Genomic DNA, 23,547 nt, shown 5'->3' with positions numbered 1-23,547 from the left:
CTCTTCATTGCTTGTTAGCTTTGCTTTCACCCTATAATCTAAATACCCGATTCCTATTTCTACTGGGTAAAGACCAGTTTACCAAAGATAAGACTCAATCTTTGATTTATAGGTAACAGTTTATGTCAGGAGCTGTTTTACTAACGTGGTGTTTAGAAAAGACAGGCCCATTTTCACAGTTGGCAAATTGGCAAGAACATCCACTTCAATGCAGGTAAATGCCTTCTGAAAGGGAAGGCTTTCTTCTTCCAGCCCACTAATGAGATCCAATTTGGGATTTTGCCTATGAGCAAATATAAAAAATATAAAAAAAAAACCTCTTGTTTTTTAAGGAATGAGAGAAAACTTCAATACTAATTCTCTGATTTACCTCCTCTATACTGGCTCTCACTTCCCCTGTCAGTCCCAACTTTCGTATCTAGAAAGCACATTAAAGGTTTAGGCTCAAAAGTGTCTATTTTTAAAAAGAAATCTATATGGTTATTTACGGTTCATATAATTATGGATTTAGGCTGAGAAGTATGAAGTAATGTTATGTATTATGCTGAAAATCAGCCCTGTGATCTTGCATTACAGTAGTTGTGAGATAGGATGCTGATTATTTTTAGTTCTCAGGGGAGTACAGTTTAATTAGATGTTGTACTTCTGTTGGATAACCTGTAATGGGACAAGCTTGATGACTTCTTACATAATTAAACACACATCGATAACAAAACACATAGCCAGAGGTGGCAAGAACAGTATCATTCACCCGGGTTTTACGACACAGTGGGCACACAGTCTTCATTTTGGGCAGTAATGGAGAATCAGAATTGTAGTCCAGGTGTATAGGTGGGGGTGGAATTGGTAATGCAGTCAGTGATTTGATAGTTTCTTGATTTTCAGATGAGTACCACCATTCAAGGAACTGCAGGAAGAATACACCCACAGACAGGCCAGTAGAGAGGGATAAGGCAACACCTCCCATAGCTTTCTTCAGCACTGACTTTATCTTCTCACTGACACTGTTGGGAGAAAAGGAAAAAGGTGGCAAAAGGAGACACAAATGTCACAGATTGATAAGAAAGTATTCATCAGAAACACTGATTTGGGATTGAATTGTTAGTAGACCTGTACTGTTACCTTAAGGGTTTATTCTGAATTACTCCATCTGTCTGACTAAAGGGATTTTAGGAGCTAGGCTTTGTTTCTGATAATAAAAAGAACTTTGTTTTTGAGAAGTTAGTAGACAGATTGCCTAGACCATTTTTTTGTAAAAGACCTGGGGGCAAACTTTTTAAACTTGTAGAACACAAACACAAGAAACTTACCATCTTAAAGACCACAGTCATTGATAGGGTTTGAACCACAATTCTACCACATTGTACATGTGACCTTGGCAAAGTACCTGTTAGGGCTTAGTTTCATCAGCAGTTAAATGGAGCTAATGCATTTACTTCATTGGGTTGTGATGAGGATTGAACTAAATATGTATATAAAGCAAACAGTGGCATTGCACACCACAAGTGTACAATAAAAAGTTACAATGAGTTCTGTAATCCTTGTTTGGTTTTTTAATTTTTTTTTTAATCCTTGTTTTATTAACACAAGGAAGATATTTTTGGAAAGAGTTCATAAAATATGTCAAAGTGGACAGAGCGAGGGGAATTTCCTAAAATTGAGACATGATTTAAAAACTTGTGAAAGTATTTTTGAAATGTTAAGGCCTCACCTGGCTGATAGTTGCTTCGTGCTGCCTTCAGCTGGCTTGTGCTCCAGATCTTGTATGTCCTGAAGGGTCAGTCGCCCTAACCTAACTCCAGCCAGCCGCAGTAATGGTGAGTGATGCTGAGCCTTTCCTAGGATATATCGGAGTTGTGGTATAAGAAACCAGCCTTCCCAGGCCATGTTAACAAATGGATAGACTGCCAGGAAGGCTCGGTAAAATCGTTTCCAGTGGGAAGAAGGGGGATGGATAGAATATTGATCCTCTTCTTTCAGGCTAGAAACCAGCTTCTCCAGCTTCACTTTCAGATAGGGAATAAGAACCAAAAACAAAATTGATTTCCAAAGCTGCTGCTTTGGGAGACCAGCACTGGCCAATCTCTGAAGCTTGTGTGTATCCCCCATAACGATCCGTTTTAAACCATAAAAATTTTCAGAAAATGACGCACTAGTTTTAGACAAGTAATGCTGCTGAAGGAGAAGATCCAAGAAAGTAAAGATTTCATCAAACCACCTCCAAAAGAAGCCATAGTGGGCAGGATGTGATTCGGCAAGAACCTAAAAAAAAAAAAAAAAGCATACTCTTACATAGCTGCCATACTTTGTATTTATAATTTTGTTTACTTTCAGCTTAAATAAATCACTTATTTGAAGGTCTGCCTAACACCTACTTGAACTGCCTGATCTTCTCTGTACAGAACAGAGAATACCAATTAAATCATGGGGCATGATTAAATCATGGTTATTTAAAACCCTAAGGCCACCACTAAAACTATTAATTTGGTTATTACTCAGTCGTCTCTAAAACCTTTCAGAGAATGAATACCTTACCTTGACCAAATGTTGAAGGGCAGGTCTCACTGCTGTCATTAGACTGTCCTGTGCCACCACCTCAAAGATGGATGGCTGGTCATCGACCACAGAAGCAACTGTAATGTGAGCTCCGTGCTCAGCCATTGCTTCCCGTGTTTTCTGGGCTTTGCTTTTCCCACAGACTCGGGGGTAAGCATGAACCTTTGATCAAATGGATGTTCAGTCTTGACAGTAATGTTTCCTGCTAGGTATCCGAAGCTCCGAACTCAGTTTAACCAGCTAAGGGTAAGCGACTGAACAGAGAGTGAAGACTTGGAGGCTTGGAGAGGGGTCTCTCAAACTGAGGTTGGGAACGAGGTTAACTCGGACGTGGGTGAAAGTAATCTTGGGGAAGGAGGGAGAGGGGACTTGTCAAATGCTGCACCTCACAGGGCAGAGCGTAATGGGGGAACAGGTTTGGGCGAAGGTACGGTGCCTCTTGAGTTGCTGTCCTGGAGGCTGCCAATCACGTACTCTCCTCAATCGTGAGGGTTCAAAAGCCAATTCTGAGGAATCACAGGTGCAATGCAAGCCTGATACACGAGAACAGGGTGCAGTTATTGGCTGTAAAGTACGGCCGCCTGGACCCGTCCTTGTTGGCTGAAAGAGGAAAAGCGCAAAGAATCCACGACGCCACCTTTCTAGAGAAGTCTCCTCTTCATGACAGAAGTACCCGGAAGTAAAAGCCTCTGGGGCCTCCGGGACGGCTGGCGGAGAGGCGCTCTAGCCCGGAAAACCGGAAGTAGGCCCTCTATGACCTCCCCGCGACTTCCGTCTCCGCCACCTGATAGCCGGTTAGGTGAAAGTCAGGAATCTGACAGTCTTCTCTGCGGAAACCTTTTGAAGCGACGCTGCGCAGAGATCTGACATCTCAGGACTTAATTTGAGCTGCCAGCCCAGATTGTGTGGCGGGGGTGGATAAAGCTAGGGGCCCGAAGGACACAAATCAGAATATGAAAGGATTCTGTGTGCGACAGGCGGTGGTGGTGATTGTTAATTCTGCCTCTCCACGTTTCGGAAAGCAGTCTAACAGGAGATAGAAGCCTTCGCTCTTTTCATGCGAATTTTAAAGATTCTTAGGGAATGTCCTTTGTTCTTTAGAGCTTTCATCCAAGTCGAAATCTAAACGGTACTCCAGGTTTTGGTTAATTAATGCAGTAATTTGTTAGACAAAATGAAATGGTTCCTGCTCTTATCCACAGTGGAACGGGTCACATTAGGATATGGGTATAGTGCTAAAGCAGAGAAATCCCAAGGAATTCTAAATCCCAGCTTGAACTGGGAAAGCCAGAATTAAACTACCCTACGATTTTACAAAGTACTTTTCCACATATAATAAGACTTACCTCATTTGAGACACTAATACAGATTTCTTGGATAAACAGATTTGAACCCTTCCAGCCAGCCTCACACTTGTAGCTGGGGATGGTGTTATGTGCCATTGAGTCTCCTACGACTCATTAGCTCTGAACCCTGCCCTATGCTGAGCCAATTTCATTGTCTCCGACAGACCTAATGCCATTTCTCCAGTCACTAAGTCAATCCATCTTATACTGCGTCTTCCTCTCCTGCCCTGTCCCTCCACCCTTCCAAGCATGATGTCCCTCTCCAAGGATAGGCCCCCCGCTGGCCACGTTCCCAAAGTATATGAGATGGAGCTTCAAAATCTTTGCCTCTACATTAGGCTGAGTGAAATATCTCAGTCACAAAGGGACAAATACTACATAGTGCCACTGTTTTAAAACAGGACTGACATTGTGGTTGCGGGGAGACTGAGAAAGATGGGATAAATAATGTATACTGCATTGAAATAGATGAGGGAGAAAACTGTTTAAAAGGGATATGTGATTGGGTATTGTCAAATTCCTTGCCTCCAAGGAGCAGCTGTTTTACCCTCTCCGGGACAGACCTGTTTGTTCTAGCGGTATACAGTATGTTCATCGCTCTTCACCAGCACCACAACTCAAAGGCATCCATCCTTCTATCATCCTTAGTTACTGTCCAGCTCTATGATGCATAGCAAGTAATTGCAAAGACCATCACCACCTTAGTCTCCAGACATTGTTGCTCTCCTCCTGAAAGACAGTTTATATAACGATAGCTTTGAAAAAACAAGATTATATTTAGTTGTTTTATTTCAGTAGAGAATCTTGGGAATCAACTTTATTTTTTTAACCCTAGGGGTAAGAAGCTGCACTATAATCCCAAAGGCACATGGTTCGAATCCACCAGCTGCTCCACGGTAAAGAATAAGCAACTCCTCCCATGTAGGCTTGATGATGAGGCAGTTCGTACAACAACAGCAGCATAGTTTCTAAAAGATTTTCCCCCCAACCAGAATACCCTTCAGGGAAATTTATATCGGTAAATGATTTTTACATTCTCACAAACTTTTTACATCTTGATAGATTTTTATTTATATTAATAATCCTATTAAAATATTTCAGAAGAAAACTAGTAGTATTACATGAGAAAAAGGAATACCAAAAAGGAAATGTCAATTATGATAGTAAAACAATAAACACCTCTTCACAAATCCTGCTCACATTAATACTGTAATAGAGGAGATAATACATATAAAAAGTTACATTAAGAAGTATAAAGAGACTCATAGATAGTAACTATCAGACTTCCAAGGCTGTAAATTTTTACTGAAATAGATTGCTTAGGTACACTTCTGAAAAGCAGGTGGTGGGTGTGAATGCTGGCTTTATGGTTAGCAGCAAAGTGCTTTAACCATTTTGTTAACTCAAACTCCTTTGTTAGGCAGTGAGAACGTCTGAAGTTTTGGACATGTGAGGAGTTACGAATCAAAGTTCTTTCAAAATTTTTCTGGTGACATCTTTACAAAATCTGTGATTTGGGGTTGTATTTGCATTGTATTTGAGCTAGGTTTTTCATTTCTTAATCCCCTTATTAACATTGAGAAGAATGAGAATCCCAGAACACGTAATTGTACTCATGTAAAGTCTATACTTAGACCAAAAAGGCTGTTGTATAAACAGAGCAAGAGAACAGTACTTGGTTAAAATTAAGAAAGGAGTGTGTCAGGATCATAACCTCACTCCATACCTATTCAGTCTGTATACTGAGAAAGTTATTTGAGAAGCTGGACTCTATAAAGAAGAATGGGACATTGAGATCAAACAAGACTCACCAATAACCTGCATTATACAGATGACACAACCTTGCTTGCTGAAAGTGAGGAGGACTTGAAGCACTTACTGCAGAAAATCAAAGAATACAGACGTCAATATGGATTGCATCTCAAAAAAAAACCACCCTTGGTGCCAGCAGTCAGGAAATCAGGAGATGTACTGCACTGGAAAAGTATGCAGTCAGGGACCTCTCCAATTATTGAGGAGCAATGATGTCAGTTTTAGGATTAAGATATATCTGATTTTAGGCCATAGTCTTTCCAATCACGTGGTATGTGTCTGAGAGCTGGAGAATGAATTAGGTCTGAGAACTGGAGAATGAATTAGGTTGACAAAGGAAAAATTGATGTCTTTGACCTGTGGTGGTAGTATACTGAATATCCCATGGCCTGCCAAAAGAAAAATCAAGTATGTCTTAGAAAAGTGCAACCAGAGTGCTTCTTGGAGGCAAAGATAATAAAGCTTCTTCTCACATACTTTTTGCATGTTGTCAGAAGAGGCTATTCGTTGGAGAGGGGCATTATACTTGGAAAGGTGAGGGATCAGTGAGAGAGAAACACCCTCAGCCAGGTGGATTGACACAGTGACTGCTGCAGTGGGCTCTGGTTATGTTAGAAATTGTGAGGATGGCACAGGATAGAATATCCATAGGGTTGCTATCAGTTCTACTTGACAGAATATAACAACAATCCCCTTTTGGCTTAATTTTAGAAAGCTTTAATCATGGAGTTATCCATCATTGTGATTGGGAATTTGGTGGTAAAGTTTGGAGAACAAGTCAAGACAGAGATATTTTGGAGTTTCAGACACAAGAAAGAGCAGTGTATTAAAATTTTAAAGGGCTTATAAGAAATATACAGACATATAGATAAATTTAATGTTCGGTGCTGTTGATTCAACTTATGACTCAGAGGGACCCTAGAAACATTAAATCTGAACCTTGCCTTATCCTGTGCCATCCTCCTCATCTCTGCCATATTAGAGCCCATTGTGAACTCTGGTGGTGTAGAGAACCTGATAAGAGCAGCAAAAACTCTTGCCACTTTCCTCCTCAAATATCATCCTTTATCTTTAAACTATTATGGAGTGAGCTATATAACTCCTGTTTCAATTTCACAGCCTCCCATTCATTGACAAAACTAGTGCAACTTTAGCTTTCATTTCTCTTCTTAGCAAGAATCAAAGTCTGTTGTGTTGCTAAATCTTGCGGACAATTTTTAGCCCTTTGTTTTCTGTAGCAGCTAATACTGTTGACGCTTTATTTATATATTTCTCAATTTAAAATATTCTTTAGAAGAAGGAGAGGTATGACTAGATTTTAGATTTAAGGGATACGAAAGTGAACAGACTGTCCCATCACTCATTGCTGTAAATTTTATCTGGATTCAGTAATCCTGTAATAGCAGAACTATTCATAGAGTTCCAAGGCTATAAATCTTTATGGAAACAGATTGCCTCATCTTTTTTCCTGCAAAGGGGCTGGTGGGTTCAAACCACTGACTTTTTAGTTAGTTTTTAATATCAAGTTGAAATCTGACCCTCCAGTGAGTTTTCAAAAACTAAATCACACAGGGAAGACATTGCTCATCTTTCTTCTGAGGAAAAGCTGGTGGATCCAAACTCTGTTTCTTTGAGGTTGGCGGCACAAATTACCCACGATAGAGCTTTGTAGAAGGGAATTTACTTTTGTGGGAAAACACAATTAAGAAAATGCTGGGTTCTTTCTTGATCCCATTTAAGGTTCACAAATCCAGAAAAGAGAGATTGTTTTTTACAAGAAAAATGAAGTGACCTTCGGTCATTTTTTGAATTACCCTCTGGTCAGGGCAGGGACTCAAACTCTAGATTAATGCCAGTCAAGAATAGTGCCTCTTAAGAGACCCCAAATAAGCAAAATACTTCTGAGAAACAAAAATGAAGTGGGAGGTACAGCACTCCCTGACCTCAAAACCTACCACACAATGGTAGTAACCAAAACAGTATGGTACTGGTACAATGACAGGCAAATAAATCAGTGGATCAGAGTTGAGAACCCAGAAATAGATCTAGCTGTCTATGGTCAACTGATATTTAACAAGAAAATAAAACCTATCAAGTGGGGAAATGACAACCTCTTAAACAAATTGTGCTGGCAAAACTGGATTGCTACCCGCAGGAAGCCGAAACAGGATCCACGTTTCACACTGTACATAAAAATCACCTCAAGGTGGACAAAAGACTTGGGAGTAAAGCCCAAAACCACAAAGTTCATAAGAGACAAACTGGGATCAAGCTTAGAAGCTCTAGTCTACAGTATAAAGAGATTGCCAAATACAGCCAGAAATGTACAATCTGAAGAGGATAAAATTGATGAATGGGACCTTCTAAAGAGTAAATCCGTGTTTGTCAGAAACTTTTCCCAACAGGGTGAAGAAAAAAAAAAAAACAAACCCCTACTTATGGGGAACAAACATTTGGCAATACCATCTCATAAGAATTTCATAAAGTTTATAGAATACTCCTGGGCCTCCACAAGATAAAGACTGATAACCCAATTACAAAATGGGCAAAAGAATTTTCACAGAGGAAGATATCTGAATGACCAACAGACATATGAAGAAATACTCCAAATCAATAGCAATAAGAGAGATGCAAATCAAAACCACAATGAGATATGATAATACTCCAGTAGCAGTGGCAAAGTTTAAAAAGGCAGCAAGTAATAGATGTTGGAGAGGATGTGGTGAGATAGGAACTCTTTTACATTGTTGGTGGGATTGTAAAATGGTACAACCACTCTGGAATGCAGTTTGGCGCTTCCTCAAAAGGCTGAACATAGCTTCCCCTGCCCCAAGTTGCTCTGCAGGTCTTTGGCAAGTTGGGGACCCCTGTTCAGCAAGATGGAGTGTATTAAAGTTGTCAAGAATAAGGCCTACTTCAAGAGATACCAAGTGAAATTTAGAAGATGACTTGAGGGTTAAACTGATTACTATCCTCGGAAACACTTGGTAATTCAGGATAACAGTAAGTCCAATATATCTACATACAGGATGATAGTTGGTGTAACCAACGGAGATATAATTTGCCAGATTGCTTATGACCATGTAGAAGGGAATTTGATAGTCTGTGCAGCCAATGCTCATGAACTTCCTAAATATTGTGTGAAAGTTGGCCTGACAAATTATGCTGCAGCGTATTGTACTGGCCTGCTGCTGGCCTGCAGGCTTCTCAATAGGTTTGGCATGGATAAGATCTCTGAAGGCCAAGTAGAGATAACTGGAGATGAATACAATGTGGAAAGCACTGATGGCCAACCAGGTGCCTTCACTTGCTATTTGGTTGCAGACCTTGCCAGAACTGCCACAGGAAATCAAATGTTTGGGGCTCTGAAGGGAGTTGTGTATGGAGGCTTGTCTACTCCTCAGAGTACCAAGCAATTCCCTGGTTATGATTCAGAAAGCAAGGAATTCTACACAGAAGTACATCAGAAACACATCATGGGTCAGAATGTTGCAGATTATATGCATTACCTAATGGAAGAAGATGAAGATGCTTATAAGAAACGGTTCTCTCAGTATGTAAAGAACAACGTAGCTCCACACATGATGGAGATGTATAAGAAAGCACACACTGCCATACATGAGAATCTAGTCTATGAGAAGAAGCCTAAGGAAGATGTTAAAAAGAAGAGGTGGAATCACCCCAAAATGTCTTTTGCCCAGAAGATTGGGTCTCTCAGAAGAAGGCAAGCTTCCTCAGAGCTCAGGAGAGGGCTGCCGATAGCTAAACCAATTTTCTGTGATGATTTTTCAGATAAGGACAATAAATTTATTGTTCAAGCAGCCCCCTACCCCCCAAAAAAAAGCTGAACATAGAAATTCCATATGACCCAGCTATTCTATTGCTTGAAATATACCCCCCAAAAATGAGAACTCAGGCTCAAACAGAAATTTGTACACCAATGTTCATAACAGTATTTCACCATCACAAAAACATGGAAACAGCCCAGATGTCCAACCACAAACGAATGGATTGAGAAGTTGTGGTACATGCTAGTCCCATTGTCTGGATGTAATCTTAGGCTGGAATTTGCCAGGGACCTTTTTGTTATTGTTGTTTGGTTGATTATTTTAAGAACTGTTATTGTTATTAGATGCCATTTAGTCGAGTATGACTCATACTGACCTCATGAATAGGTAGGGGACCTGAAGCCTGCCTTATCCTGTACCATCCTCATCATCTCTGACACAGAAGAGTCCATTCCTGAAGTCACTGTGTCAATCCATCTCCTTGGGGGTCTTCCTCTTCTTCGCTGACCATCTTTCCAAGCATGAGGTCCTTTTCCAAGGAATAGCCTCTCCTAACCACGTCCAAAATATGAGAGACGAAGCTTTGCCATCTTTGCCTCCAAGGAGCATTCTGGCTGCACTTTATCCAAGACGTATGTTTGTTCTTTTGGCACTCCAGAGTATATTCAGCACTCTTCCCCAGAACTACAACTCAAAGGCATTGATTCTCCTGTCATTCTTAGTCCAGCTCTCTGATGCATAGTGAGTGTTTGGAAGATCATAGCCTGAATCAGGCACACCTTAGTCTTCACACTGACAACATTGTTCTTCAGCATTTTGAAGAGGTCCCTGACAGCGGATTTCCCCAAAGGTAACACGTCTCCCGATTTCCTGACTGTCTGTGCCAAGGATGTTGAGTGTTGATCCAAGCAAGATGAAATTATTGACAGCTTCAACCCTTTCTTTACGAGTGGAACAGGGTATTTCACCGCTTTGAGTGTGTATTTTGTTAGAGAATTCCTGTGAGAGGACATAAATCCAGAGAATATCCGTTTGTTTAATACATCCCTTCAGATAGCCACCGAATACCTGGATCCCAAGACCTAAAACCGCCCCCAGGCCACAAAAAAGAAAAGCCTTCTGCGTCCGAGGCCTCCCCGGTACGCCGGCGCGCGCGATGACGCGTCGCGACAAAGCCGTCTGACGTCAGCGTGCCCCGGCCACCATCTTTGTCCCTGGCAAAGCGGGTTTTGCGCAGTGGCTTAGATCTGGAGAAGGAATCGTGACGGGCCGGAAACCATTACACCACCGCTCAGGCCGCGCTCGCTCGTCGCTGCCACCTCCCCCGCCCTCGCCTCCGGTGAGTTGGAGCCGGCTGACTGGGGTGTGTCCCTCATTAAAGGCCAGGGAGGGAAACCCCTGAGCGGGCCGGCGACGGAGGGGAGGAACTCCTAGGAGCGTGACCGTTGAGGGTTGACCGTTGAGAGGCAGCGGCTTGGAGAGGGAGTCCCCGCGCTGGCCGTGGAGAGGTGGGGAATCCTCGGGCGTGGCGGCGGGGACATGCAGGGGCGCCGAGGGGAGATCTGCTTAGAAGAGAGGATGTCTTAGCTGATGGAGGGGTTTGGAGGGCTAAAGGGTAGGGGTGTGGCCGGTCGAGATGGGAGGCCGAGGGGAGAAGCTTCCTTGTTCCCCGCCCGCCCGCCGTGGCCCGGGAAGAGGCTGGGACGTGGCCGGTGAGCCCGAGGGACCTGGGATTCCCCCGAAGCTTCACTCCTCGACCCGAAGGCCCCGGCTCTTGTCGCCTCCCCTCGGGTGATTTGAGAGTAGGAGACACTTGTTCCCACCTCGTCATGGAGGAATGCATCCTTAGAGCCTCCACCCAGAACCTCTTGGAGGAAATAGGAATTCCGTATACTGGGGAGGAAGAAAAAGAAACCAGAAGTTTGACCAGCAGTGCGACTGGGAGAAGCAAGTGAGGATCAGTCTCTAACGGGCATTTTCTTTTCTTCCCTTTGCCTGGGCTTCGCAGCAGTGATCAGGTTCGGGAAAGCTGGTAGCTTAAGGTGCCTGGAACTTCCTGGTGTTCCAGATGCCTTGAACCCAGTGCATTTATTCCTGCTGTGGCACACGGTGGGGCAGGGCTCAGGTCTGTTGTTCAGAAGGTCGCTGTGAGTCCTACTCGCTGGACGGCGGCACCTGCCAACAACAACAACAATGTGTAGTGCTGTTTTCAGCCGGCCTTTACAGGCTTTTGAGAACAAACAGTTTTGATCTTTCACCTATCAAACACTGTTAAGGTAATCATTAGGGTTTAAAAGAAATAAAGACAGCACCGTCAACTCAAGAAAGGCAGACTGAGAAAGAAGGTGGTCTTAATGAGGAACAGTTTAAATTATTAATTATCTTCCTTGTATACTTCAATGGCTTTGTCTCAGGGTACACATATAAAGTAATAATAGAAAGCAGTAGATGAAGCCGATGCAGCTGTACAAGAAAACGTGTAACACATTCCAATGATGACTCAGTGTGGTGGTAAGGTGAGAACTGTTTGCAGGTGTCTTAACAGTGGAAACTGCCAAGGAAGCAGAAAGGAGAGTGTGTGTGTTCTGCGAACAGCCTTATTGAGAGTTGAGTGGTAAAATGAATAGGATTTTGGATTAGAGTTCTTCCATCCCATTTTTTCCTTAAAACAGACCTGTGTTTTTGAAGTGTGACGATTTAGGCACATGTTTGAACCAAGCTGAACAAGAAATGAACTTGGTAGGGTGTAGTCTCCTTTTTTCCTTCCAGACTTAGATTTTTCAGAGTATATTGGTATTTCACTTAATTATTGAATGGTTGTAAAACTTTTGAGCCTCTTTCTTGTTTCTTGTTCAAGTTACTTTTTTCAAACTGTCATTTTTAAATGAAGTCAGAAGTGACTTTGGCTTTACGTATCTATTGGAATTTAAGCGCTAAACATATACTACTTTCTTTGCATTATTCTCAGAAAAAAGATGGGCTGACTTCTCAAAGATTTACAGCTTTGGAAACGTGTAGGAGGGTTGCTGCCAGTCAGAAATGACTCAGTGGTAGAGAGTTTTGGTTTGATTTTTTTGGAATTTTAATAGAAATAAGCTTGTTACTTCCCTGCTGGAATGACTTTTTCTGCTTAATAGTTATCTTTGTTTTTAACCAGTTTTCCACTGTGGAGCACTGAACTGTGTAAAGCCCAACTTTTTTGTGAAAAGAAGGACTTGGTGCCTCTAGTTTAACTGCCATTTCCCAGAGAGCCATTTGAAGTGAAGACCTTATTGATTCCCCCCACCCCTAACCTTTTCTACAGAAGCTGTTCATCTTCTTGCGTTGCTGCATTCTTCTTTAGGGGACTGGAGAGAAAGACAGACTAGGAGGAGAGGGATTTTTCACAACCTAAATTTGGTAGAAACTGGGTTATGTTAAATCTAAATATATAGTCCTTTGCTTGGAGGCCTCTGAAATACAGTGACTTCATACACTGGGTTAGGACAAGTAGGAGTGATGATGTGCTGTGGCAGCTTTGTTGTTTAGCAGTACCCTTAAGCCGTACAGACTCAGCAACTTGATGGCAGCTAGCAAAAACTAGGCCTTATTTTGAGTCTGAAAAATAGCTAGTGACTTTTCAGAGTTGCACAAGGTGGAATCTCTCCTGCTGTGTATGATTTATAGCTGCAGAAACCCACTGGAGGAACACTTTGAGTCAGAACTAACTTGTTGGCTTTCTAGATTGATCAGCTGGAGTTGTCATAGGAATTGGAGTTCTAATGTGGCTTTGCTTATTTCTTTTGCTCTCTTGAAGGAACATTCTCACCCCCACCTCCACTCAGCAGGCATTCCATTTTAGAGGCTGTTCAACACTTCTTGACTCCTCGTGCCTAATTTAGATATCGGTTTGCATTCTTTATTATGGAGACAGGGACTCTGGTAGCTTCATGGTAAGGAGTTGTGTTACCAACCTGAAGCCTAGCACATAGTTTGAAAACTCTGTCTGCTCCATGGGAGAAAGATCGGTGTGCTCCTCAATGCTTTACTGCCTCTGAAAACTCACTGGAGGGTCAGCTATGACACAATTTCAATTTTAACCCTCTGTAACCCATCCCAAAGAAGGGTGACCTAACAGAGTGTGGAAACTACAGAACAATATCATTAATTTCACACGCAAGCAAGATTTTACTGAAGATTATCCAAAAATGACTGGAACAATACATCAGCAGAGAACTGTCAGAAGTCCAGGCTGAGTTTAGAAGGGGTCGTGGTACTAGAGATATTGTAGCTAATGTTAGATGGATCTTAGCTGAAAGCTGGGAATACCAGAGGAATGTATATCTCTGTTTCATTGACTATGCAAAGGCGTTTGACTGTGTGGATCATAACAAACTGTGGCTGACTCTGAGAAGAATGGGAATACTAGAACACTTGATTGTGCTACTGAGAAACCTATACTTGGACCAAGAGGCAGTCATCAGAACAGAGCAAGTAAACACTGCATGGTTCAAAATTGGGAAGGGCATATGCCAGGGATGTGTCCTGTCTCCATACCTTTTCAAACTGTATGCAGAACAGATTATCTGGGAGGCTGGGCTCTATGAGGAGAAATGTGGGGTCAAGATTGGTGGAAGATCTGTCAACAGTCTGCGATATGCAGATGACACAACCCTGCTTGCTGAAACTGAGGAGGACCTGAAGATCTTGCTGCAGAGTGTCAAGGACTGCAGCCTTCAATATGGATTGAGGCTCAATGTCAAGAAGACAAAGATATCACCACTGGGCCAATTGGCAGCATCAGGATGAGTGGTGAAGAGATTGAGATTGTTCACAGCTTCAGTTTGCTTGGCTCCACAGTCAACACTCTCGGCACTAGCAGCCAGAAAATTAGAAGACGTATTGCCATGGGAAAGTCGGCTGTTAGGGACCTCTCCAAAGTACTGAAGAGCAGTGGTGTCTCTTTGGAGACCAAGGTGTGTCTGATACAGGCTGTGGTCTTTGCTATCACTTGTTATGCATCAGAGAGTTGAACAGTGACTAAGGAGGATAAAAGGAGAATTGATGCCTTTGAGCTTTGGTGCTGGAGAAGAGTATTGAGGGTACCTTGGACTTCTAGGAAAACAAACAGATTCATCCTGGAAAGAGTCAAACCAGGCTGCTCCTTGGCGGCAAGGATTCTGAGGCTCCATCTAATATACTCTGGACATGTTGCAAGGAGGGACAGGTCCTTGGAGAGGGACATCATGCTCGGTAGGGTGGAGGGACAGCGCAGAAGGGGAAGGCCCCCTATGAGGTAGATTGATTCAGTGATTGGGGTAATTGGGATGGGTGTGTCAAAGACGGTGTGATTGGCACAAGAGAGAGCAGAGTTTAGGGCTGTTGTACATAGGGTCGCTATGAGTCACAAGCGACTCGACGGCACATAACAACAACAACAACAGCAACGTTATGGAGAGGGAGTTCTGGTGGCCTAGTCGGAAGGAGTTGTGTTACCAACCCAAAGGCAGGCAGTTTGAATCTACTAGCTGCTTTACAGGAAAAAGATGGACACACTCTTCCTTTTCAATTTACAGCCTCAGAAAACTTGCTAGAAGGTTAGCTCTGAGTTGATTCAGACTTGGTGGCACACAGCAATATTTTATGGAGAATCTGGCTGTGTCCATCTCTGGGTTGTAGTTATGAGTACCTCTCCCCTTCCTATGTAACAATTTTTATATTGGGATAAATTTCACATAACACAAAAAGAACCATTTTATTTTAACATGCGCAGGTCAGAGTAATTTTATACATTCATAGTGTTATGCATTCATCATTTTGTTTTTCCTCCCCTTGTGATTTAAGGCAGGCACTGATTGGGTACAATGTTTCTCTGCTAGTATAGATTAAATGATATTTCCTTACAGTTGTTTATTACATTATCAGCTGAGTAGTATATTCTCCTTGCTTTTCAGAGCAGAAATATTAAGGATTTATGTGCCTGATTTCTAGGAATGCTAAGGAGACTAGAGACATAATTGTTAAAAGCATTTGGCTAAAAAAAAAAAAGCATTTGGCTGCTAAGCAAAAGATTGATTAGTCATTTGAACCCACTGAGAGACTCCAAAGAGAAAGACATGGCATCTGCTTTAAAGATTGTAACAAGAAAACCATTAGAACAATCAACCCTAAAAAATCAAAGAATAACAACATTTATCTGGGGATAAAGCTCAGAAGGCAGGAAAGGAAAAGATAGAAGGATGGGTAGAAATGAAAATTACAGAGATAGAGGGGAGGAAGTATGTTATTAAGTTAGGATCATAACCAGTGTTTTAAAATGTGCTGAGTGGAAAACTAATCTGCTCTGAAAACTTTTCACTCAAATCATAGTAAAAAGGTAAAGGAAAACTTTATGGACCAGTTTTTTCTTTTACATGGAGTTGCTGTAAGACAAACTGACTAAATGCCATCTAGCAACAATTACAGATATTTGACCCTCTTTCTTGAAATTTTGTGTGGGATCCATTATTCTCTAGTTGATAACACTTGCAGATCATAGTGAACAGGAAAGAGATATATTTCTTGAAAATAAAATTCCTTTTAAACTCATTGCTATCCATTCAATTCCTACTCATAACCACCCACCACTGGATTCTTGAGGCTGTAAATCTTAAAAGGAGAAAACTGCCCATTTTTATTCTGCAGAGTCACTGGTAGATTGAAAGTTCCAGAGACATGCATCATTTTGGTCAACAGTACAATGTGCCACTTGCTCACAGTGAGAGCTCCTTAAGAAATTTCTTAGGATAAGTTATAGTATGTATGGGCAACCAATAAAGGCTGGACTAGGAATAACCTCCTACTTCTGTTATATTGTATTATAAAATTACTTAAATATTTTGCTAGAAAGATTTTGAGAATATTGCAATAAGGCAAACTTTGGTTCCAGTTTAATGTTACAACATACATTAAAATAGAACTTTCTCTATTTTATAATGGTATTTATGCATTAGAGCCAACTTCTTTTTAATAAGTAAATTCAGTGAAATTCTGATACACCCTAAGGAACTTTTTATGGGACTTTCTTTAGCTAATAATAGTCATATGATTGAAAAGGTGATAGCAGATGAAGCTAATTAACATTGGCTTGTCCAGTGAGGAAATTTTACAGATTAAATATAATCTAAATTTTCCACCCAGCCCCCAAGCACACACACATTATTTCATGTTCATCTGTAACCCCCCTTTTCCTTAAATATATTTATTTGATGTTTAGCTCTTTTCTCTCATATCAACATTTACTATTATTTTTGGCAAATATGTTATCACTCACATTGCTGAATTTACCTGATCGTAGTGAGCAGAGTAGTAACAAGTATTGTTAATGATCCTGATATGGCAAAGGAGGGGATACTCATTATTAAAAGGAATATTTAATAATTGACTTCAAGTAAAGTCAATTCTATTAGACCGTCTTTGAATTTTAAAACTGGGGGAGAACTTTCACAAGATTTTGTTGAAATATCTTTTAAAAAATCATTTTAGTAGGACCATGTTTGAGCTGTATTTATTCTCCTGGGAAATGACTCAGAAGTGTTAAGGTTGAGACTGAAATCAGTGTACTTAAGTTGTAGCACCGGTTCTGATAATCTGAATTTTATGATACATATTTCATGAGCTTGTCTTGTTTCTAACCATAAAGTATTTCTAACAATAAAGGGTGAGGGTAGGCTGTTGGAAGTGTGAAAATAATAATTTAAGATCTACTTTTCTCTAGATGTATGTGAGAGAATTTTGGCTTACTATTTAGATAATTTATTTTTCATAGAGAGGTGTATTTTATTGAAAGTTGTGTATGATGATAGATTATAAAATTGTTTTCTCTTTTTACCTTATTCTGCTTCAGAATACGTGTATTGGAGTGATCAAATCTTGAGAAAAAGAACTAAATTAGATTTTCCTGTATAATAGACAGTAATGAGAAGAAAGCTTTTAGAAAAAACTAGCTGTTCCTAATTATAAATTTTTTTGTGTGTATGACTCATTGAAGAAGAGTCTAACTTTATCTCTTCAGGGCTTTGAAGAGATAATTTTAGATAAAAATCACAAAGTCGTGATAGCTTCAGATTATCATCCCATTCCATTTGTACTTTTATATTTTTTACCCCTATAAATTCACTGAGTCAGGAGTTATAGTTTTAATGTTCTTCCTATCCTTTGCATACATGGTATATAAGGTTTTTGATTGGTTGTTAACTAATTATCAGCCTGTTTGGATAAAGATAATTCTTTTTCCCCAATGTAGGTGCACATTAAAGATCCAAAATCATGACTGACTCCAAGTACTTCACAACCAATAAAAAAGGTATGCTTTTACTCTGCATGTTGTCACCAAAAAGAAAATGTTGGGTTTTTTTTTCTTTTTTAAATAAAGTGTAAAACTAATCAAAGCTTTAAGATTTCTTTCTTTTTTCTTTTTGGATTTCTTTTTTAAAGATAGTTATAGTGAAAGAATGTCAAGTAAAATCTCCTATCCTTTCAGACATGAAATATCATGGGCAATTTCATTAGGAATCTATTTGTACATATAAGTGTATTTGAGTAAATTGTTAAAGTATAGGGTTTTTAAGGCTAGTCTGTGATGCACATCATTTTGACTTGAAGATTTTGTATTAGAAAAAGTGAAGAATGGCTCTTGACATTTGAAATTAGCACTGATCCATTGAAGATTGATGGATCTGAGGAAGTCAAAGAGGAAGAAAGCACATTTGTTCTCTCCTTTTTTACTTGGACATAAAAATTTTATTTCAATAAATACTGTGAAAGCATTACAGACATGCAGAAAATAAACCTGAAAGTTCTCTTCTCCCCATTCCTTTTACCAAGGAATTGTCCCTCCTAGATTTTATCTGTTTATATATCCCGGGCAGTACACAGAAGAACACTCAACAAGCTCAGGTGGCCTGGTGGTAAGGATTTGCACTACTAACACCAAGCTCTGTGGTTCAAATCTACCATCTTTTCTGTGAGAGAAAGATGAGCAATATCTGTGTCATTTACAGCCTCTGAAAGCTTATTGGAGGGTTAGCTATAAGTTGATTTTGACTTCACAACGTACATCATCACTCTGCCACATATATCTATCCCTGGTAATACATGTGAGAAACATAGATACCTTTTCCCATAAGGTTTTATAATCTTAGAAATGCAATAAAAGGTTACTATGAGTCCCAATTAACTCTTTGACAGTGAATTTTACATATATGTATATGTGTTCTTTTTGGGGAAGGGGAACAAATATATGCTATTTGTGATCCAATAGAATGTATCAAAAAGGTAATCCCACAGAATGTGAAAATTGTTGAACAATATCATTAATACCACCTGTAAGCAAAATCTTGCTGAAGATTATCCAAAAAGATTAGAACGGTGTATTAATAGAGAACTGCTAGAAATATAAATTGGGTTTAAAAAGAAGTGGTGATCAGCAGTGAGTGAATGGGAATCCAAAATCTCTATAAATGTTCATTAAAATTATTTAAAAAAAAATAAAAAAAGAAGTGATGTTACTGGGGTTATTGCTGATGCCAGGTAGAGCTTAGCTTAAAGCAAAAGTACCAGAAAGATGACTATTTATGTTTTATTGGCTGTGCAAAGGCATTTGATGTTGTAGATCATACCAAATTGTGGCTAATATTGAGAAGGATGGAAATTCAAGACAGTTTATTGTACTTATATGAAACCTGTACCTCAGTCAAGAAGCTTTTGTCCAAACAGAGCAAGGAAACAACACTGTATGGTTTGAAATAAAGAAAGGAGTGTGTCAGGGATGTATCTTTTCTCCACATCTTTTCAGTCTATATGCTGAAAAGATCATTAGAGAGGTTGGAATTATGAAGAATGTGGCATCAAGATTAGAGGACACTCCTCAGTAACCTGCATGATGCGCATGACATAACCTTGCTCATCAAAACAGGACTTGAGGTGCTTGCTATAGAAGATCAAGGACTGCGGCCTTCAATATGGATTACATCCTCAACATCAGGGAAAAAAGAATCCTCACCACCGGGCCAATAGTAACATCATGATAGATGGAGAAAAGATTGAAGTTGTTAATGATTTCATCTTGCTTGACACCACAGTCAATTCCCTGACACCAGCAGTCAGGAAATCAAAAGATGAGTTACACTGGGAAGATCTGTCAAGGACCTCTCCAGTACACTAAAGAGCAATGATGCTAGTCTGGACTAGTCTTTCTGATCTAAGACATCGTCTTTATTTGCTTTCTATGCATCTGAGAATTGGACAGTTTCTAAGGGAAGCAGAAGTCCCCTTGAGTTGTGGTGCTTGAGAAAAATGAATATACCATTGACTGCCAAGAAAATAAACAGATCTCTCCTGAAGAGAGTGAAACCAGGTCACTCCTTAGAGGCAAGGATTTTGAAACTGTTTCACATACTATGGGCATGTTGTCAGGAGGGGCCAGCCCTTGGAGAAGGACATAATGCTTCAAAAGGTGGAGGGTCAGTGTAAGAGAGGAAGACTAGATGAGGTTGATTAACACTGTGAAAGTGACAGTGAGGTCAGATGTGTAGGAGATGATCAAGTCAATTGAGAATAGGGCAAGGTTCAGAGCCATTCTTAGGATTGCTGAGAGTTATAGCTGAGTTGATGGCACATAACAACAACATCCTAAAATAAAGGTGCTCTGGTGGTACAGTGGTTAAAGTACTCAGCTAACTAGGAAGTTAGTAATTTGACTGCACCAGACATTCTGAGGAGAAAGATCTGACAGTTTGTCTATAAAGGTTTACAACCTCAGAAACCCTTTTGTGGTGGTCCGTGTCCCATAGGGTCACTGTGAGTCAGAATCTGTACTACATGAATGTTTGGTTTTATATTAGTATATATGATTTAAAAATGTTTGTCATTAGCAGAAAAGAGGTCATGCAAAACAGTGTATAAACAATTAGTATTTTCAGATCTCTCCCTACAGATCTATCTCATTATCTTTCTAGATAGTTTATTTATCAATGCATGTAGAATATTACCAGGAGAAAGAATACACACTTCAGAATGAGAAGAAAATCAGAAAGATCTTGTTGAATGACAGAAAGGCCAATTTTGTATGGTGTAAGGTTTAAAAAAAAGATTTCTTGGCTCCTTCCAAATTTTTTAATCCTTTTTTTCCTTCCCCTTCTTGCTACTGCTGAAATCTTCCAAGCATTTCTACCAGGTAACAGTGGTTCTCAGTTTTGTCTAAACACTGGAATATTTGGGTAGTGTGGGCCTTAAAAAATTACTCACACCACCACCATACTTCATATCAACTAAATCATGATCTCTGGCAGTAAGATCTGTATTGCTTTGAGGATCCTCAGGTCAATTGGAGTGTGTAGCCCAGGATAGAAGTCAGTGATGAAACCTATACCTAGATCAAGAGGCAGTTGTACAAACAGCAAGGAAACTCTGCCTAGTTTAAGATCAAGAAGGGTGTGCATCAGGGTTGTATCCTTTTTTTCATACTTGTTCATTGTTTATGCTGAGCAAATTATTTGAGAAGCTGGACTTGATGAAGAAGAATGTGACATCAGAGGAAGACTCATCAACAACCTGCGTTATATAGATGACACAATCTTATTTGCTAAAAGTGAGGAGGACCTGAAACATTTGCAGAAGATAAAAGACTACAGCCTTCAGCATTGATTACATCTTAGCATTATGGTGACAGAATTCTTCACCCCTGGGCCAATAGACAACATCATGATAGATGGAGAAAAGATTGACATTGCCAGTGATTTCATCTTTCTTACTTGCATCCATAATCAACAACCTTGGTACTAGAGAATGCGGAAACGCAGCAGCATGAGAGTCACGACCACCTTCATCTCATTCATGGCGAAAGTCTGTCCAATGAAGTTCCTGCAGGCACAGAAACACTGTGGGCACCATCCAGAAATGTGAAACCCCGAGCTAAGCCGAAAGAAGCCATGCTTTGATGAAGATGAATTGTGGAATGGATGACCTTAGAGAAACGACAAGAGAACTGCTTCCAGAGACCGGGAAAGCAGAAACACTGACTTGGGGCCAGATAAAGAAGCTGATAGCGGAAGAGGGAAAAGTGATTAAGAATACACAGAAAAAAATGTCCTCCAAGAATTTGTTTTTAGCTATGCTTGCTTGTATTAACCTATGTTTTCTTAAAAGGAGTTACTACTAAATAGGAGGCAGATAATTTAGCTTTGACTTGCAACAAATGTTCTCTGTATACCTGTTTATATAGATTTAGATCTAGAATTGGGTTATGGCTTCCTGTAAATTCAGGTTGTAAATGGTAGTCATCTCCTGAGATGATGCTTTTAGAGTATCTTGTGAATCAGCTAGTAAAAAGAAGCAAGAGGTAAAAACAAAGCAAAACAAAACAAAAACGCAACAAAAAACCACACACACAAAAAACCACCTTGGTACTAGCAGGAAATCTAAAGGCATATTGCATTGGCAAAGACTGAAGTCAGGGACTTCTCCAAAGTGCTGAAGAACATTCATGCCAGTGTATATTTTCTAAGAATAAGAAATATTTCTTTTATTATGACATCAGGAAATTTTATATTAATGCATCATTACCATCTATTCTAAAGACTTTAGTCAAAGTTTCAGTAATACTCTTTATATAAATTTTGTCCCTCTATCCAGGATCGAATTCAGGGTCATGTGTTACATTTTCTTTCTGATGTCTAAATTTAGCCTCTAAACTGGAACAGTTCCTCAGTGTTTTCCTTGATAATGGCATTTATTAAAAAGCCCAAGTCAGTTATAGAATGACCTCAGTTTGGGCTTGTCATTCCTACTCAACTCTTTCTAAATTTTTTACCATTCTGAGAAATGTGTTTTCTCTGTCAACATTTTCTATGCTCAGATTTCTAAGAAGTGATCAAGATGATATGTTGTGTACTTTTATTATTATTATTAATTTCAGTGAACATCTACAGAGATTTTGGAATTCCATTCATTCATTGTTGCACTTTTCTCCCCACCCACTCACCCCCACCCCCAGTTAGCTCCTCTCCTAGAAAAGCAAAAGAAAAACTCCTTCATTGGTACACAATCCCCCCCCCCCCCGACCATGCCCATCCCCACTCCCACCCCAAGTATACTCCACTCTGCAACCCTCATTCTGGATTCTTATGATAATCATAATGCCCTAAAATATATTAATTTTAAACTATTCTCTCCCTCATCGGTTTCAATGCAGTAAACATAATTTATCCAGTTTTTCTCAGTCTTACCCCCACTCCAATGTCAGTCTCATTTTACAATATGTTGTGTACTTTTAAGATGAAACTGAATCATACCTGACCTTCCAGCATGTTTTCAGGGGCAGTTAGTTGCAGGGAAGGAGATGGCCTATGTTTCCCCCACGTAGCAACTGGTGGATTTGAACTGTGTGCCTTTCTATTGGCAGTGCAACTTCTTACCATTAATCTAGCAAAGCTCCATCAAAATAATATGATTGCTGTTAGGTGCCGTTGAGTCTAGTACAGCCCTTAGCGACCCAATAAACAACAGATCTGAACCCTGTCCTGTGCCATCCTTATACTTCCTGACACATCAGAGCCCATTGTGGCAGTCACTGTGTCAATCCACTCTCTTGAGGGTCTTCCTCTCCTTTTCCAGCCCTCTATCTTTTCAAGCATCATGTTCTCCAAGAAATAGCCCCTTCCAGCAACATGCCGAAAGTAAGTAAAGTGAAGCCTCGTCATTCTTGCCTCCAAAAAGCACGTGGCTGCACTCTCTCCAAGGCTGTCCATGTTTCAGTGCTCTTCTCCCAATTCCACACCTCAAAGGCATCAATTCTTCTGTTATCCTTATTGTTCATTATACTATAAAGAGGCATTATTGAAACTCCTCTATTTAAACTTTCTCTATAAAGGACTCCTGGTAGTTGGGCTTGGTTTTTTTTTTTTCTTTTGGTTTTTTTTTTTTTTTTTTGTGTGTGTGTGTGTGTGTGTGTTTTAAAATTTAGAAATTTGTTACAAATATAGTATTAGGACCATTATTGTAGAAATAGATAACTAGTAAAACATGTG

General features: G+C 40.1%; 2 protein-coding genes and 1 pseudogene across 2 annotated transcripts in view; 2 read left to right on the top strand and 1 right to left on the bottom strand.

The window, feature by feature from the left end:
• Positions 1 to 604: 604 nt before the first annotated feature.
• On the bottom strand, positions 605 to 2,715 carry PEX12 (peroxisomal biogenesis factor 12). The gene is made up of 3 exons (XM_006890902.1): positions 2,536 to 2,715; positions 1,712 to 2,262; positions 605 to 1,004 (listed from the first exon to the last, which is right to left on the bottom strand). The coding sequence occupies exons 1-3, from the start codon at positions 2,659 to 2,661 to the stop codon at positions 605 to 607; spliced, it is 1,077 nt and encodes a 358-aa protein (XP_006890964.1). The 5' UTR covers positions 2,662 to 2,715.
• A 5,878-nt stretch (positions 2,716 to 8,593) lies between these two features.
• On the top strand, positions 8,594 to 9,480 carry LOC102867455 (annotated as a pseudogene).
• Positions 9,481 to 17,763: 8,283 nt separating this feature from the next.
• Positions 17,764 to 23,547, top strand: part of AP2B1 (adaptor-related protein complex 2, beta 1 subunit) — a 170,011-nt gene continuing 164,227 nt past the window's right edge. Inside the window, exon 1 of the mRNA XM_006890900.1 lies at positions 17,764 to 17,825. Within this exon, the coding sequence (XP_006890962.1) occupies positions 17,789 to 17,825 (37 nt within the window). The 5' untranslated portion in view covers positions 17,764 to 17,788. The remainder of the gene's footprint in view (positions 17,826 to 23,547) is intronic.

This window comes from Elephantulus edwardii, unplaced genomic scaffold (genome assembly GCF_000299155.1).
Source record: "Elephantulus edwardii isolate Elephantulus edwardi_28Jun2011 unplaced genomic scaffold, EleEdw1.0 scaffold00094, whole genome shotgun sequence".
In the NCBI taxonomy this organism is placed as follows: Eukaryota; Metazoa; Chordata; class Mammalia; order Macroscelidea; family Macroscelididae; genus Elephantulus; species Elephantulus edwardii.
The sequence above is the reverse complement of the archived record's forward strand: the minus strand, read 5'-3'. Positions and strand labels throughout refer to the sequence as shown.